The sequence below is a fragment of the Dipodomys spectabilis genome, unplaced genomic scaffold (assembly GCF_019054845.1).
Source record: "Dipodomys spectabilis isolate Male_0828 unplaced genomic scaffold, ASM1905484v1 ptg000140l, whole genome shotgun sequence".
Taxonomy (NCBI): Eukaryota; Metazoa; Chordata; class Mammalia; order Rodentia; family Heteromyidae; genus Dipodomys; species Dipodomys spectabilis.
In genome coordinates, this window is record NW_024870817.1 from 27,437,252 (window position 1) to 27,454,742 (window position 17,491).

Sequence of the window (17,491 nt, forward strand, 5' to 3'; positions counted from 1 at the left end):
CAGCTCTTCAGCTCAAGGCTTGTACTCTTATCACTTGAGCCACAGTGACACTTCGGGCTTTTTCTCCTTTGTGATGCTGAGGAATCAAACCCAGGGCTTCATGCATGCAAGTCAAGCACTCTACCACTGAGCCACCTTCCCAGCCCCTACAATGTTCTTGATCAGTGTTACCTCATCTTTCTCCCCCATTTTCCTGCTTTGTCCCTACCCTCATTTTTTACATAATATCCATTGGATAAAATGACTACATTTGCTCGCCTTCCCTCCATTCTGGTGCCTCCCCCTTTTACCCTCTCCTTACTTCTGGTGTTCATGTTGGTAAATAGTACATTATTTTTCAGAGGAATTATAACTTTAATTCCTCTGTATACCCCATCCTTTAGTCAGTTTGTGTCTATATGCGTAGAGCCTGTGTATGTTCTCATACATGTTTGTATTTTTAGAAGGATAGAACGTGTGTGTGCATCCATACACACATATGCACGTGTACATACATGTGCACCAGTCCTAGGGCCTGAACTCAGGGCCTGGGTGCTATCCCTGAACTTTTTTCTCAAGGCTAGTTCTCTACCACTTGAGCTACAGTTCTACTTCCTAATTTTTGGTTGTTAATTAGAGATAAGAATCTCACAAACTGCCGGGCGCTGGTGGCTCACGCCTGTAATCCTAGCTACTCAGGAGGCTGAGATCTGAGGATCGCGGTTCAAAGCCAGCCCGGGCAGGAGAGACCATGAGACTCCTATCTCCAATAAACCACCAGAAAACCGGAAGTGGCGCTGTAGCTCAAGTGGTAGAGCGCTCGCCTTGAGCTGAAGAGCTGAGGGACAGTGCCCAGGCCCAGAGTTCAAGCCCCACGACTGACAAAAAAAAAAAGAATCTCACAAACTTTCCTGCCCAGGCTGGCTTTGAACTGCAGTCCATAAATCTCAGCCTCCTAAGTAGCTAGAATTAAAGGTATGAGCCCCTGGCACCTGATTCTACTTCTGGCTTTTTAGTGGTTAATTGGAGATAAGAATCTGGGCTGGCGCCGGGCGCTGGTGGCTCACGCCTGTAATCCTAGCTACTCAGGAGGCTGAGATCTGAGGATCACGGTTCAAAGCCAGCCCGGGCAGGAGAGACAGTGAGACTCCTATCTCCAATAAACCTCCAGAAAACCGGAAGTGGCGCTGTAGCTCAAGTGGTAGAGCGCTCGCCTTATGCTGAAGAACTGAGGGACAGTGCCCAGGCCCAGAGTTCAAGCCCCACGACCGACAAAAAAAAAAAAAAAAGAATCTGGGCTGGCTTTGAACCACTATCCTTAGATTTCAGCCTCCTGTCGATCTTGGGGCTTGAACTCTTAAGCTTTTGTGCTCAACGCTAGCACTCCACCATTTTGAGCCATAGCTCCACTTTCCGCTTTCAGGTGGTTAGTTGGAGATGAGTGTCATGGACTTTTCTGCTCTGATATAAATCCTTTATGCAGTATTAAATAACATGTGAATTGCTTATACCATCTTCTTGGTGATTTACCCACAGGACAGCAGCCTTTGTTTACATAGGTAAAACTTTTGTGTGTTTGGTACTGGTGTTTGAATTGAGCCACATCCCAGCCTTTTTTGCTTTAGTCATTTTTAAAATAAAGTCTTTCGTTTCTTTTTCCCCAGGCCTTCCTCCACTATTTAGGTCTCCCACATAGCTGGGATGACAGGTGTGCACCACCATACCTGGCTTATTGAATTAAGATGGTTTTTAGCTATTTGTTTTGCCTGGGCTGCCCTTGAACCATGATTTTCCCAAATTTTGTCTTCCAAGTAGGTGGGATTATAGGTATGACTCATAAAGCTTTGCTTGTTGATTTTTGTTTCTTTGGTATTGAATTTAGAACCTCATGCTTGTTAGACAAGTGCTTTACCACTTGGGCCTTGCCCTCTTTCCCCCCCCAGACTTCAACCCCTCTACACTTTTTTGTTTATTTGTGACAAAGTCTCACTATGTAGCCCACAACTGGGCTTAAACTCTTTTTTTTTTTTTTTTGGTCGTGGGGCTTGAACTCTGGACTTGGGCGCTGTCCCTATGCTCTTCAGCTCAAGGCGAGCACTCTACCGCTTGAGCCACAGCACCACTTCCAGTTTTCTAGTAGTTTATTGGAGATAAGAGTCTCATGGACTTTCCTGCCCGGGCTGGCTTTGAACCTTGATCCTCAGATCTCATCCTCCTGAGTAGCTAGGATTATAGGCGTGAGCTACTGGCACCCGGCCTTAAGCTCATTTTTATAGCCTAGATTGTCCTTGAATTTACAATCTTCCTGCCTTAGCCTCTGAAGTACAGAGTTGAAGCTATACTCTGAAGAACTATTTCAAAAGGTCATGTGTGGGGCTGGGAAGGTGGCTCAGTGGTAGAGTGCTTGCCTTGCATGCATGAGGCCCTGGGTTCAATTCCTCAGCACCACATAAGCAGAAAAAGCCGGAAGTGGCGCTGTGGCTCCAGCGGTAGAGCGCTCGCCTTGAGCTGAAGAGCTGAGGGACAGCGCCTAGGCCCAGAGTTCAGGTTCATGACCTGCAAAAAAAAAAAAAAGGTCATGTGTGAGCAGGCAGTGCCTATGTTAGAATACTGTCTGGTTACCTGTGATTGTGAGACATACGCTGATTTCAAAGATGTTAGCATGTGGCCTTCAAAATAATGAAATATATTACGAGTAGAAATCGTGTACTCTAGATTTACACTATTAAAAATGTGTGCTACCTGGGCACTAGTAGATTATACCTGTAGTCCCAGCTACTCAGGAGGCTAAGATCTGAGGATTGCAGTTTGAAGCTAGCCTTGGCTGGAATTTGGTAGAATGCTACCTTTGAACAAAAGAAGCTCAGGGACAGCACCTAGGTCCTGAGTTCAGGGCTTGGGATCCTCAGACCTCAGACTTCTGAGTAGCTAGGATCACAGGTGTGAGCTACCCACACCTGGCAAAAAAAGAGATTATTTTGTATTGTTTTTCAGTATGAAGTGAGACTATCTACCAACCCTTTCTTATAAAAATCTAAATTAAGGGGCTGAGAATGTGGCTTAGTGGTAAAGTGCCTGTCTAGCATGCATGAAGCACTGGGTTTGATTCCTCAGTACCACACGAACAGAAAAAAAGAGTGGTGCTGTGGTTCAAGTGGTAGAGTGCTAGCCTTCAGCAAAAGAAACTCAAGGACAGTGCCCAGGCCAGGCTCTGGTTTCAAGCCCCAGGACTGGCAAAAAAAAAAAAAGAAAAAGAAAATAAATCCAAATTGAAGGCATTCTGTTCTTAAATATCTTAGATATGTAAGTTTTGGAGGAAACATATGTATCCACATTGTATATGCAGCCTTTTATTTGAGCTAAGTTATTCCTTTTTATTTTAGGAAACCCAAGGAAACATATAACATCTCTGAAGAAAGCTGTAGATATGACCTGCCATGGAGAACCATCTCTCTATAATTCCTTAAGCATGGCTATGCAAACTCTAAAGTTAGTTCTTTATGTTTTATTATTCATTCTTAATACAGAATTTTTTTAATGAGTTAAGTTGTATTAATAGGTTAACATGGGTTTTCATAAAGCCCATTGAAGTAAAGCAGTTAAGTAGGAAATGTATCTGTCATGTTGTATAGTATTTATTTTGGTATTGTTTAGTAATTTTTATTTTATATTTTATTAGATAAATTCTTTTTTTTCCCTTGTTGCCAATACTTGGCTTAAACTCAGTACTTTATACTGCACTCTGGATCAGTTTGCATAGCTGGTACTCTGTCTACCACTTGAGCCATACCTCTAATCCAGCTTTTGCAGGTTAATTGGAGAGGAGTCTTGTGGACTTTTCTGTCTAGGCTGGTTTCAAACAGAAATCCACTGGATCTTAGCTTCCTTAATACCTAGGATTATAGCCATAATAAGCCACTTGGACCAAGTTAGGTGAGGTATATTCTTAAGAGACTTTTAGGAAAATATAATAGGGTTGGAGATGTAGGTCAGAGGTAGAGCACTTGCCTACCATGTACAGGCCCTGGGTTTGATTCCCAGTTCCACAAAAAAAGAAAAGAAAAAAAGAAAACTGTCAACAATATCAGTAATACAAAAGTTTAAAGATTAAAACAGTAAATACCTAAAGCTAGACCTTGACAACTCTTGTCTGTAATCTCAGCTATTCAGGAGGCTAAGATCTGAGGATTGAATATTGCAATTTGAAGTTAGCCTAGGCAGGCATGTTGTCTTTCCAATTTAAAAACAAACATACAAACCAAAAACTGGAAAGTGGAGCTGTAGCTCAAGTGGTAGAGTGTTAGGCTTGAGTTTCAAAGTTCAGGGACAGTTTCCAAGCTCTGAGTTCAAGTTCCAGGATCAGCATACACACAGAAGATTATTGAAAATTGATTGTATGGCTGGGCTTGGTAGTATGTGGCTGGATTTGGTATTACATGTCTGTAATCCCAACATTTTGGATCCGCAGAGGTTCGAGTTTTGGTAGAAGTATCATGATTGAGCCTAACCTAGTCTATATAATACTCTATCAAAAAAGAAAAAGAAAAAAGTGTTTGGTGCCATTAGCTTACACCTATAAGCATAGCTACTAGGAGGCTAAGATTTGAAGACTGAGGTTTGAAGCCAGCAGGAAGTCCATGAGACTTTGTTGTTGTTGGTTGTGGGACCTGAACTCTGGGCCTGGGCGCTGTCTCTCAGCTCTTCAGCTCAAGGCTAGTTCTCTACCACTTGAGCCACAGTGCCACTTTCGGCTTTTTCTGCTTATGTGGTGCTGAGGAATCAAACCCAGGGCCTCATGCATGCAAGGCAAGCATTCTACCATTGAGCTACCTTCCCAGCACTCCATGAGACTCTTATCTCCAGCTAACCATACACACACAAAAAAAGCTGAAAGTAGAGCTGAGGCTGAAGTGGTAAAGCAACCAGCTTTGTACAAAAATGCTAAGTGAAGCCGGGCGCTGGTGGCTCACGCCTGTAATCCTAGCTACTCAGGAGGCTGAGATCTGAGGATTGCGGTTCAAAGCCAGCCCGGGCAGGAGAGACTCTGAGACTCCTATTTCCAATAAACCACCAGAAAACCAGAAGTGGCGCTGTAGCTCAAGTGGTAGAGCGCTCGCCTTGAGCTGAAGAGCTGAGGGACAGCGCCCAGGCCCAGAGTTCAAGCCCCACGACCAACAAAAAAAAAAGCTAAGTGATAGCATCAAGACCCTGAGTTCAAGCCCTAGGACTAGTCCCAAAACAAGAGAGAGAAAGACAGAGAGGCAGAGAGAAAGAAGTATATTAGTACTTTTAAGTCACATGTATACATTATGTGTATGATATGCACATTGGAGCTGTAGCTCAAGTGGTGGTAAAAAGTTCAAGGTCAGTATCCAAGCTCTTGAGTTCAAGCTCCAGGACCATGCACACACATACACACAAGTATATTTTTCAGTTTTCAGTGTACACTTTAGAGTTTGTATAAAACAAACCTGTTAGAGTGTCAACTTTATGATATCAAGAACCATATCAGTATTATTTATTATGCTATCTCGAGAACTTAAATGAAATCTCAATATATAATGTATTTTTCCTGAGTAATTCCTTTTGGTGATAATCAAGTTTGAACTTAGGGCATCATAATTGCTAGACTGGTACTTCTGAGTCATGCCTCCGCCTTGTTTTTGGCTGGTTATTTTAGGATAAGTTCCTGCTTCCTGCCCATGTCGGTGACCGAATCTTGATCCCCACTTAGTTTAGGCTTCTGGTTAGTTGCTGGGATAACACGTGTGCATCACTGTGTCCAGCTTCCCTTTGGACTTTTGCCTCATGGACTTTTCTGCCTGGGTTGGCCTGGAACTACAAACTATCCAATTTTACCCTCCCACGTGTCTTAAGATGACAGTTAAGGGATATTGTAAACTGTTCTTGGACTGACCTTGAACCACCACCATCCCCATTTCTGCCTCACAAATAAAGTCTAGCTTTTTTTTTTTTTTTTTAAATTTTATGTATTAGGGCTGGAGATGTGGTATAATGTAGTGTAGTGCTAGAGTGCCTGCCTTCCATGAACAAGGCCCATGGTTCTATATTTCCTTGCAGTACTGAAGCAGATGAGCTATTCTATAATGGGAACATGTAGACCATGTATAAATTGTTTGCTAGTATAACTTGTCATGCCTAATTGGAGTGTGTTTACCTTTCTTTAGACACATGCCTGGACATACAAGTAGAGAAGTCCTAATCATCTTTAGCAGCCTCACAACTTGTGATCCATCTAATATTTATGATCTAATCAAGGTAGAACAAATACATCAGAACTAAAGTAACAACTCAAGACAATTCTTAAGTAAATTTATCTCTAGTTTTCTGAGCATTTTTCAGACACTAATAATTTTTTCTTTCTTTTCTTACAACTTTTCATTTCCTTGCATTTATGAAGACCATCAAGGCAGCTAAAATTAGAGTGTCTGTCATTGGATTGTCCGCAGAGGTTCGAGTTTGCACTGTTCTTGCTCGAGAAACTGGAGGTATATTTCTATTATCCTTAGTGTGTACAAATTGTTACTGGATATGGATATTTTAGTCGGTTTTATAACACCAAACATCATAGTTCAACCAATGGATAGTTGTCTCCGGAGGCTCACACCTGTAACCCTAGCTACTCAGGGGGCTGAGATCTAAGGATCCCGATTTGAAGCAGTCCAGGCAAGAAAGTCCATAAGATTCTTATTAATTAACCACCAGAAAATGGGAAGTGGAGCTATGGATCAAAGTGGTAGAGTGGTAGAGTGCTAGCCTTGAGTAAAAGAGCTCATGGACAGCTCCTAAGACCTACAACTGACAGCAACAATAACAAAGTATCGACAGTCAATTATATTTTTGATTATAAAATAAATCAACTTACTTGTAAAGCAGGGAATTTCTAGTGATAAGCTCAGTGTTGAGAGAAACTATTTTAACTCTTGAAAAGTTGGCAATTTTACTAAATGTAATACTTTGTAAAGGTTTTATCACTTAGTTTTATTATTATTTTTTCAATACTGGGCCTTGAACTCGGCCTGAGTTTTTTTTTTTGCTCAAGGCTAGCATTCTACCACTTGAGCCACAGTGCTCAAGTGATCAATTGGAGATAAAGGTCTCATAGACTTTCCTGCCTAGGCTTGCTTTGAACCATGGTCCTCAGATTTAAGCCACCTGAGCAGCTGGATAACAGGTGTGAGCTACCGGCTTTCGGCTTTTATAACTTTTTTTTCTTTGGCGGTCGTGGGGCTTGAACTCTGGGCCTGGGCACTGTCCCGGTTTTCGAGTGGTTTATTGAAGATAAGAGCCTCACGGATGTTCCTGCCTGTGCTAGCTTTGAACCACGATCCTCAAATCTCAGCCTCCTGAGTAGTTAGGATTACAGGCGTGAGCCACCAGCACTGGCTTATAACTTGCTTTTAACTAAACTATAATTATTGTCATTCCTAGAAAAGTAAGTTTAAAATATTATTTAAATAAGACTTTTTAAAATGATAATTTAGGCAATTTGCTTTGAAATTTTTAATTTTTTCAGATGGTGAAAGTTTTACAGAATTTATGTAAATACTAATTCTTTTTTTACAAAGCTTTTTTTTTTCTTTTCCATTTCATCTTGCTAGGCACATACCATGTTATTTTAGATGAAAGCCATTACAAAGAATTGCTAACACATCATGTTAGTCCTCCTCCTGCCAGCTCAAGTTCTGAATGCTCACTAATTCGTATGGGTATGTATTTACTTTCTTATTTAAGCTATGTATATATTGGTTCAAAGGGGTTATTTTAACATTTAAGGTTTTCCTTTTTTAAAAAAACAAAACTGGGGGGCTGGGAAGGTGGCTCAGTGGTAGAGTGCTTGCCTTGCATGCCTGAGGCCCTGGGTTTGATTCCTCAGCACCACCTAAGCAAAAAGAAAAAAGCCGGAAGTGGCACTGTAGCTCAAGTGATAGAGCGCTAGCCTTGAGCTGAAGAGCTGAGGGACAGCGCCCAGGCCCAGAGTTCAGGCCCCACGACCAGACCAAAAAAACAATAAACAAAAAAACAAAACTGCTGGGGACCAGTGGCTCACGTCTACCTGTAATCCTAGCTACTCAGAAGGTTGAGGTCTGAGGACTACAGTTCAAAGCCAGCCCGGGCAGGAAAGTCCCTGAGACTCATCTCCAATTAACTACCAGAAAACCGGAAGTGGCACTGTGGATCAAGTGGTAGAGCACTAACCTTGAGCTGAAGAGCTGAGGGATAGTGCCCAGGCCAGAGTTCAAGCCCCATGACTTCAAACAAACAAACAAGCAAAAAACTACTTTATGATCAGAAAAAGCTTTTCACATGCTGAAACAATTTTGGAGGCCCTGCCAAAGTCAAAAGAAAACTTATTTGTACGTCTCTTACACAGAGAACACTACTTGCTTTTTTTATTGTTACATTTGAAAGATATAAAGACATGTTTTTGTAGAAAAATACTTGGGTTAAAAAAAATTTTTTTTTGAGAGCTGGGAATGTAGCCTGGTGGTAAAGTGCTTGTATAATATGCATGAAGCTGGTGATAGACTCAGGTTCATTTTTTCAGTACCATATAAACAGAAAAGGCCAGAAATAGTGCTGTGGCTCAAGTGGTAGAGTGCTAGCCTTGAGTAAAAGAAGCTCAGGGACAGTGCCCAGGCCCTGAGATCAAGCCGCAGGACTGCCAGAAAGAAAAAAAGAAATCCTCCTGCCTCAGCCTCCTAAGTTACATTTACTACTACCCTATTTTTATTTTATATATATATATTTTTTTTTTTGCCAGTTCTGGGGCTTGAACTCAGGGCCTGGGCTCTGTCTCTGAGCCTCTCTGTGCTAAAACTAGAGCTTTACCACTTGAACCACAGCACCACTTTCGGCTTTTTCAGTTATCTGGTACTGAGGAATCAAACCCAGCACTTCATGCATGCTAGGCAAGTACTTTACCACTAAGCACATTCCCTATTTTTATATATTCATTTTATTATTTTTCCTTGTGCTGGTGATAGATTCAGTTTCTCTAGCATACTAAGCATGTACTCTACCTATTAGCTACAGCCTAGAATATTTATTTGTTTACACATGTAGGATAAATTTAAAGGTTTGTTTTTATTTTAATTTAACGTTTTGTTTTTTTTTGGGGGGGGAGTATGGTTGTGGGGCCTGAACTCTGGGCCTGGGCGCTGTCCCTCAGCTCTTCAGCTCAAGGCTAGTGCTCTACCACTTGAGCTACTGCACCACTTCCGGCTTTTTTCTTTTTGTTTATGTGGTGCTGAGGAATCGAACTCAGGGCCTCATGGATGCAAGGCAATCACTCTACCACTGAGCCACCCTCCCAGCCCCCCCCCTTTTTTTTTTTTTTGTCGGTTGTGGGGCTTGAACTCTGGGCTTGGGTGCTGTCCTTGCCCTCTTCAGCTCAAGGCGAGCGCTCTACCACTTGAGCCACAGCTCTACTTCTGGTTTTCTAGTGGTTTATTGGAGATAAGAGTCTATGGACTTTCCTGTCTGGGCTGACTTTGAGCTTGGATCCTCAGATCTCAACCTCCTGAGTAACTAGGATTACAGGCGTGAGCCACCAGCACCTGGCTTAATTTTACGTTTTTTATGTAATGAAGTTTCCTTTTTTTTCTTTTCTTTTCTTTTCTTGTTAGTCATAGGGCTTGAACTCAAGGTGTAGGTTTTTTCTTTTTTCACTCAAGCCTAGCACTCTATCACTTTGAGCCACAGCACCACTTCTGGCTTTTTCTGAGTAGTTTATTGGAGAATTAAGAGTCTCACAGACTTTCCTGCCTGGGTTGACTTTGAACCATGATCCTCATATCTCAGCTTTGTTAGTAGCGAGGATTACAGACATGAGTCACCTACCCCTGGTTGAGGTTTTTTACTGGTTTCTTCTTTTCCTTAACACATGTTCTGAGATTAGAACATATATGGAGAGCAAGTTACATAAAAAGTTTAACTGTTCCAAAAAACGTAAACATAGAAGTATATGCTTAAAGTAAAAGTAGACACTTATAAACTTCAATTGTATTAGCAACATTTATTACTAAATTAGAAAATGTAGATATATATACACTTTGGAATAGACAGATCTTCCTCAGCTTTTCTCTACTTGTTATTGTAGCTTGGATTTATAATCAGTTTCATCAGATGCACATGCATGTATGCATGTGCAGACATGCATAGGTGTGTGTGTGTGTGTGTGTGTGTGTGTGTGTGTGGCAGGAAAGAGCTTGTGTGTAACTTTTCTGGCTTTCTGGTAACGACAGTTTTTAGTTTTATAGTCCTAGAACTGCTTGGAAAAATAATCAATACATGTTTTTATCCATGAAGGATTTCCTCAACACACCATGGCTTTTTTCTCTGATCAAGATGCAAAACCTTCTTTCAGCATGGCGTAAGTCTATGATAATACATTAATATTTTAAGTTCATTTGCTTGAGTTATAACTTATTTATTTTATTTATTTTTTGGGGGGAGGGGGTCTGGTCGTGGGGCCTGAACTCTGGGCCTGGGCGCTGTCCCTCAGCTCTTCAGCTCAAGGCTAGCGCTCTACCACTTGAGCCACCTTCCCAGCCCCCATTTTTTAAATGGCTTGAAATGTGCTAGCTTTTATGAAAGATTACCTTCTGCTGCATGCTGGTGACCCATGCCTATAATCCTAGCAACGCAAGAGGCAGCAATCTCTGCATCATGATTCAAAGCCACCACAGGCATATTTTTTTTTTCTTTTTTTTCCCCCCAAATAGGACTGTAGGTCCTTAAGTTGAAGTCCCAGTACTGGCATACACATACACATACACACACACAAAAGAGGAGTGGAGAAGTTACAAAATGGAGACAGAATAAAACGCAATTGATAGAATTAGTCACTAAAGATGTTTAAATACCAATTGTAAATACATTACATAAGTTTAGGAAGGGATGAGGAGAATTTGAAAATCATAAGACATAGGAAAGGTATTAAAAAAAAAAAAGACCTACAAACTTTTAGAAATGAAGAGTATGACAGAATTGGAAAATTCATCAGATGTGATTAGGAGATGCATCTGGCAAAAGAAAAGACTAGTGAATTAAAAGACAGCAAGAGAAACTTCAAAATAAAGAGAAAAAAAGTATGAAGAGCATAAATGAGCTATAGGAAATATATTTTGTGGTCGTGTGACCTGGTACTGGGACTTGAACTTGGCCGTGAGGCTCTCCTACTTGGTTTCTTTTGTTTACCTGGCTTATGACACATATTTTCAAATAAATAAATAAATTTTAAAATAGAATCCAGAGTTTAGACTGGGGCAACATAATTTCTTTAGCTCTTGCTTTTCATCTCCCCACTCTCTGTCCCACACTCAGTAGTACACACATGTATATGAAAGGAAACATGCATATGTCACACATACGCATGTATGTATGCATGCATGAATATTTCACCTCTCAGAGTCTTTTCTTTTTACTTCCACAGGCATTTGGATAACAGTACTGAATCTGGGCTTACATTAGGAGGCTATTTCTGCCCACAGTGTCGGGCAAAGTATAGTGAGCTTCCAGTTGAATGTAAAATATGTGGTAAGGAGCTGACTATCCTTTTTTTGGGGGAGGGGGGCGTGATCAGTTGTGGGGCTTGAGCTCTGGGCCTGGGTGGTGTCCCTCAGCTCTTCAAGTCTAATGCTCTACCACTTGAGCTACAACGCTACTTCCTGTTTTCTGTTGGTTAATTGGAGATAAGATTCTCATAGACTTCCTGCCTGGGCTAGCTTTGAACTGCAATCCTCAGATCTCAGCCTCCTGAATAGGTGGATTACAATCATGAGCTACCAGCGTCCAGCTAGGAACTGACTATTCTTCTCAAGTAAATTAATTATAAATTACTTCCCATCTGTTTCACTGCTGAAATAAAGGTAGCTGTTGAATTATACACTTACGGATATCATCTCTTTAAAGAGTAAGATTAATATTCTCACTGAATGCCTACTATTCCACTTCCAAGAATAAACAGTGTAGAGGAGCTTTCTCTTTCTGTAGAAGAGTCATTTATTAGGTGTTGGTAGCTCACACCTGTAGTCCTAGCTACTCAGGAGACTGAGATCTGAGGATCAAAGTTCAAAGCCAGCCCTGGCAAAAAAATCCATGAGACTTATCTTCAGTTAACCATCAGAAAACCAGAAGTGGCACTATGGCTTAAAATGGTAGAGTGCTAGACTTGAGTGAAAAAAAGAGACAGAGCCTAGGCCCCGAGTTCAAGCCCATGCTAACAAAAATAGAGTATAATTACAAGGGCACTGTTAGTAGACAATATTCTGAGTCTTACCTTTATAAAATATACATAAGCGAATGGTGAGTTAAAATTAGGTAATTATAAAATTTTGTTTCATTTATAAGAAAATAATCCAAGAGAGATTACATACTTAGTGGCAGAACTAAGACTCCATCCTGACATTTCCTTTAATGGCCATAGTTAATACCTGCAGTCTTAGAAACACTTGCATTCTGGGAATATAGCTCAGTAATAGTATTTTGGAAAATATTTTACATATTTTTTTAATATTTGGCTTAAGCTGTACCATTCAACTTTTTAGCCATTGTCTGTGAATTTTGGTTATTAAATATGTTTCTTTTATGTGGTAGGTCTCACTTTGGTGTCTGCTCCCCATTTGGCACGGTCTTATCACCATTTATTTCCTTTGGATGCTTTTCAAGAAATTCCTCTAGAAGAATACAAAGGAGAAAGGTATACTAGTTTCATTTAATCTATGTCAGTTATAAGTGGTACTGTTCAAGATTGATTTCAGTATGATTACTTCTAATGTAGAAAATGATATGTAGAATAGCCTGGTTATGACTAAATGACTCATTAACTGTACTTGCTTCTCTAGTCATCTATTAACTTACGTAAACTTACTTATTTGTAGTAAATGATGATATTTGGTAAAAAACAAAAGTCTCCGAGAAGATTCTTTGGTATTATTTTGTGATTTCCTAAGATGGCCCCACCTTGACCTGTTTTTAGCTACCAACAGTTTAACAACTAGATTTAAAATTATTTTTCTTATTTTTTTCCAGTTGTGGGGCTTGAACTCTGGGTTTGGTTCTGTCCTTCAGCTCTTCAGCTCAAGGCGAGTGCTCTACCACTTGAGCCACAGTGCTACTTCCTGTTTTCTGGTGGTAAATTAGAGATAAAGTCTCATGGACTTTCCTGCCCAGGCTGGTTCTGAACCACGATCCTCAGATCTCAGCCTCCTGAGGCGCTAGGATTACAGGTGTGAGCCACCAATGCCCGACTTTGAAATGCTTGAATATTTAATAATTGATTATCTTGAGCTTTAACACACATTGAAAATAAGGGCAGGAATACACAATCTAATTAATCAAAGTACCTTTAGGTAATTTGTAGATAAAGCTGAAGAAATGTCCCATAATGAGAAGTATTAGATGTAAAATGAAGAAGCATATGTAAGCTGGGTGTGGTGGCACACTCCTGTAATCCCAACACTGAAGTCCAAGGCTAGAGTATCTGTTTCCAGACCAGGAACTGGACATGTGGTTTAATTGGTAGAGTGCTAGCTTTGAGTGAAAAAGCCAAGCAAGAGCACAAGGCCCTGGGTTCAAACTCCAGTACCAGCACACACACATACACAAGGACCTTAATTTTTAGGCAAGCCTGGGATACATTCAGAGACCCTTCTCTCAAAAAGACCTTCACAAAGGGATAGAGTGTGAACCAAGTGGTAGAATGCCTGCTTGAGGCCCATAGTTCAAATCCCAGAAAGACACTTTAAAAAACTGTAGCAGGTACTACTATAATTCTAGCTACTAAACCGACTGGGGCAGAAATGTCTGTAAACCTCCATCTCCAATTAATCATCAAAATGCCAGACTGGAAACCTAGCCTAAGTGGTATAACACCAGCCATAAGCAAGAGCATGCAGCCTTGAGTTCAAACCCTACTATTTGAGGTGGGGTGGGGAACATAATATAAAAGTGTTAATGGGGGGAGGGGGGAGGCTGGGAAGGGAGGTGAAGGGTAAACAAAGGAGGAGGCCGCAATGCTTGGTAAGAAATGTATGCATTATCCTGCCCATGTAATTGTAACCCCTCTGTACAGTATGTTCTCAAATAAAATAAAATAAAATTAAAAAAAAATAAATAAAAGCGTTAAATATAAGAAAATTTATGGAGGCTGGGAAGGTGGCTGAGTGGTAGAGCGCTTGCCTTGCATGCATGAGGCCCTGGATTCGATTCCTCAGCACCACATAAACAAAAAAGAAAAAACAAGCCAGAAGTGGGACTGTGGCTCAAGTGGTAGAGCGCTAGCCTTGAGCTGAAGAGCCGAGGGACAGCACCCAGGCCCAGAGTTCAGGCCCCACAACCGGACCCAAAAAAAAAAAAAGAAAAGAAAATTGATGGATTTATCTAGTAGGGCCAATATCAGAGAAAATAAAGTATGTGGAGTAGGAACTCATCTAAGAAATAAGTTCAAAGAAAATTGAAAATCAGAATTTTCTAGATTGGAAGGGACTGTCAAATGTCTAACATTGACAGGCTTATACTAAAGTATAGAATTGTAAAATTCAGTCTGTGCCAGAGAGAAAAAATTAAGTCAAATGTAAATGATCTGGGATTAAAATTGTTTAGCATTTTTTCTATAATACCAAAGGCTGGCAGAAGCAAATTCCTTCAGAATGTATAATAAAAATTATCACCAACTTGAATTATGTACTCAACCACTCTTATCAGTAAAGTATGGCTAGAATTAAGATGTTTTCCTACTTTCAGCTCACATTATTCTGATATTGGCCCTACTGGATAAATCCACCAGTTTTCTTATAGAGTGCTAGCCTTAAGCAAAATGAAGCTTAGGGTCAGTGCCCAGGCCCAGAGTTCAAGCCCCACGACAGACAAAAAAAAAAAAAAGACAATTGGTTAAGGGATTCTAGACTGGCACTGGTGACTCACACCTGTAATCCTAGCTACTTAAGAGGCTGAGATCTGAGGATTACATTTCAAAGCTAGCCTGGGCAGAAAAGTCCATGATGTGACCCTGTATCTCCAATAAACCACCAAAAATGGAAAAATGGTGCTGTGGCTCAAGTGGTAGAGTGCTAGCCTTGAGCACAAAGAGGATCAAGGGCTTGAACTACGTGCTGTCCCTTGAACTGGGACAGCATGCAGTTCAAGCCCCACAAGCAACCAAAAAAATAATAATAATAAGGATTCTAGAGCTGGGGCTCAAGTAGCATAGAGTTCTGCCTGTCTGGAGGCCCTGAGTTCATTAACACCACCACCACCACCCCCAAAAGAAATTAGTTATTGAGATTTTACTGTTTTTGTTTTTATTTTTGAGGGTGGTAGTACCAGTCCTGGGATTTAAACTCAGGACCTGGGTGTTCTCCCTGAGCTTCTTTGCTCAAGGCTAGTGTTCTACCACTTGAGCCACAGCTCCACTTCCAACATTTTTAGTAGTTAATTGGAGATAAGAGTTTCATGGGCTTTCATGCCTGGGCCTGCTTTGAACCAAGATCCTCAGGTCTCAGCCTCCTGAGTTGCTAGGATTGCAGGCATGAGCTATTATGATCCAGCTATTATTCTCCCCCTCCCCCCCTCAGTCCTGGGAATTGAACTCAGGGTCTGGGCACTGTCCCTGAGCTTCTTTTGCTCAAGGCTAGCACTATACTACTTGAGCCACAGCGTCACTTCTGGCTTTTCCTGTTTATGTGGTACTGAGGAATGGAACCCAGGGCTTCATGCATGCTAGGCAAGCACTATACCACTAAGCCACATTCCCAGTCCCTAGTCTATTTTTAATGAGTGAATTCTTAAAAAATGATTCTTAACCTTGCTTTTTCAGGTTTTGTTATGGATGTCAGGCAGAATTGAAAGACCAGCATGTAAGTTAATTGGTTTTCTAAATAGTATGTAATACATATGAAGCTACTGAGAGCTGGGAGCTAGTGGCTCAAGCCCCAGTACCAGCACCAAAAAGTAAAGAAAGGAAGAAAATAAATACTGAAGCAGGGCACTGGTGGTTCATGCTTGTAATTAAGAGGCTGATATCTGATGATCATTCCTGTGTAACTCCACAAACTATCTAAAGAACCAGCAAATGGAGCTGTGGCTCAAGTAGTGGACTGTTGTTAGCCTTGAGCAAAAGCAGCTCAGGGATGGTGCTTAGACCTTGAATTTCAAGCCCCAGTATTGGAATAAAAAAGAAAGAAATACTGAGGAAACAGTGTAATAAATTTTAAATAGGTTGTTAAAGACCAAGCTTGTATTAGGTTATTTTTTCATTAATATGATTACAGCAAATAAAGAGAAAATGGGAACAAATAAATAATAGCCAGGTGCTGGTAGCTCACACCTATAATCCTAGCTACTTAGAAAGCCAAGATCTGAGGATTGAAATTTGAAAACAGCTTGAGCAGCAAAGGCCTTGAGACTTTTATCTCCAATTAACCAGCAAAAAGCCACAAATAGAAAAGTCTGTGACACGGGCTGGGAAGGTGGCTCAGTGGTAGAGCGCTTGCCTTGCATGCATGAGGCCCTGGGTTCAGCAACACATAAGCAAAAAGCCGGAAGTGGCTCTGTGGCTCAAGTGGTAGAGCGCTAGCCTTGAGCTGAAGAGCTGAGGGACAGCGCCCAGGCCCAGAGTTCAGGCCCCACGACCGGGCCCAAAAAAAAAAAAAAAGAAAAGAAAAGTGACTTTTATCTACACGAAACTACCAAAAGAGCCAGAAGTGGAGCTTTCACTCAAATGATTGGCCACCTGCCCTGAGCAAAAAAGCTAATAGATAGTGCCTAGGTCCTGAGTTCAAGCCGAGAGAGAGGGGCGGGGGGCAGACAGACAGACAAAGGAAGTTTGGCTGTCCTACAATAAATACACTTTAAGCTCTAAGAAATGAGGTCATTTATAAAGGTTAGTATGGGAAATAAGTTGCCTTAGATGTGAGAATATTTAGTACTCTCTAAAATAGGTAGGTAGTGGGTAATAGAAGTTTACTGGAATATACACACGCAAAGCAGGCTAGGCAGGGGTTAGCTTTTGTTTATTAACTTTGCCCTCTCTGCTATAGGTCTACGTTTGTGCTGTGTGCCAGAATGTTTTCTGTGTGGACTGTGACGTTTTTGTTCATGAATCTCTACACTGCTGTCCTGGCTGTATTCATAAGATTCCAACTCCTTCAGGTATTTGATTCCCACATGTGGGTTAAGAAGAAATAGGCATCTGTAAATAAAATGACTCTTTAGGTTTGTTTTCTAATTAAATCGGGAAGAACAATTTGAGAGAAAAATATAACTTAAACTTTTTATAAAAAAAGTACAATATTTTTTTAATTTATGTGCTGTCACAGAAATGCTTAGAACCCAGCTAACTTTAAGTCAATATTTTTGGTCATTTGACATTATTATGTATAAGTTACTTATAATGATGAAATGGATATGATAACCTCACTGCTTTATAATTGGAGTAAATACAGAATATGATTTTTTTTAATGTGTTGATTTAGTTAAAAGTTAAGGA

General features: G+C 40.8%; 1 protein-coding gene across 1 annotated transcript in view; it reads left to right on the top strand.

The window, feature by feature from the left end:
• Positions 1-12,653: 12,653 nt before the first annotated feature.
• The window catches only part of LOC122117360 (NLR family apoptosis inhibitory protein), a 51,715-nt gene continuing 46,877 nt past the window's right edge, over positions 12,654-17,491 (top strand). The window contains exons 1-3 of the mRNA XM_042691104.1: positions 12,654-12,703; positions 15,821-15,860; positions 17,043-17,154. Of these exons, the coding sequence (XP_042547038.1) occupies positions 15,859-15,860; positions 17,043-17,154 (114 nt within the window). The 5' untranslated portion in view covers positions 12,654-12,703; positions 15,821-15,858. The remainder of the gene's footprint in view (positions 12,704-15,820; positions 15,861-17,042; positions 17,155-17,491) is intronic.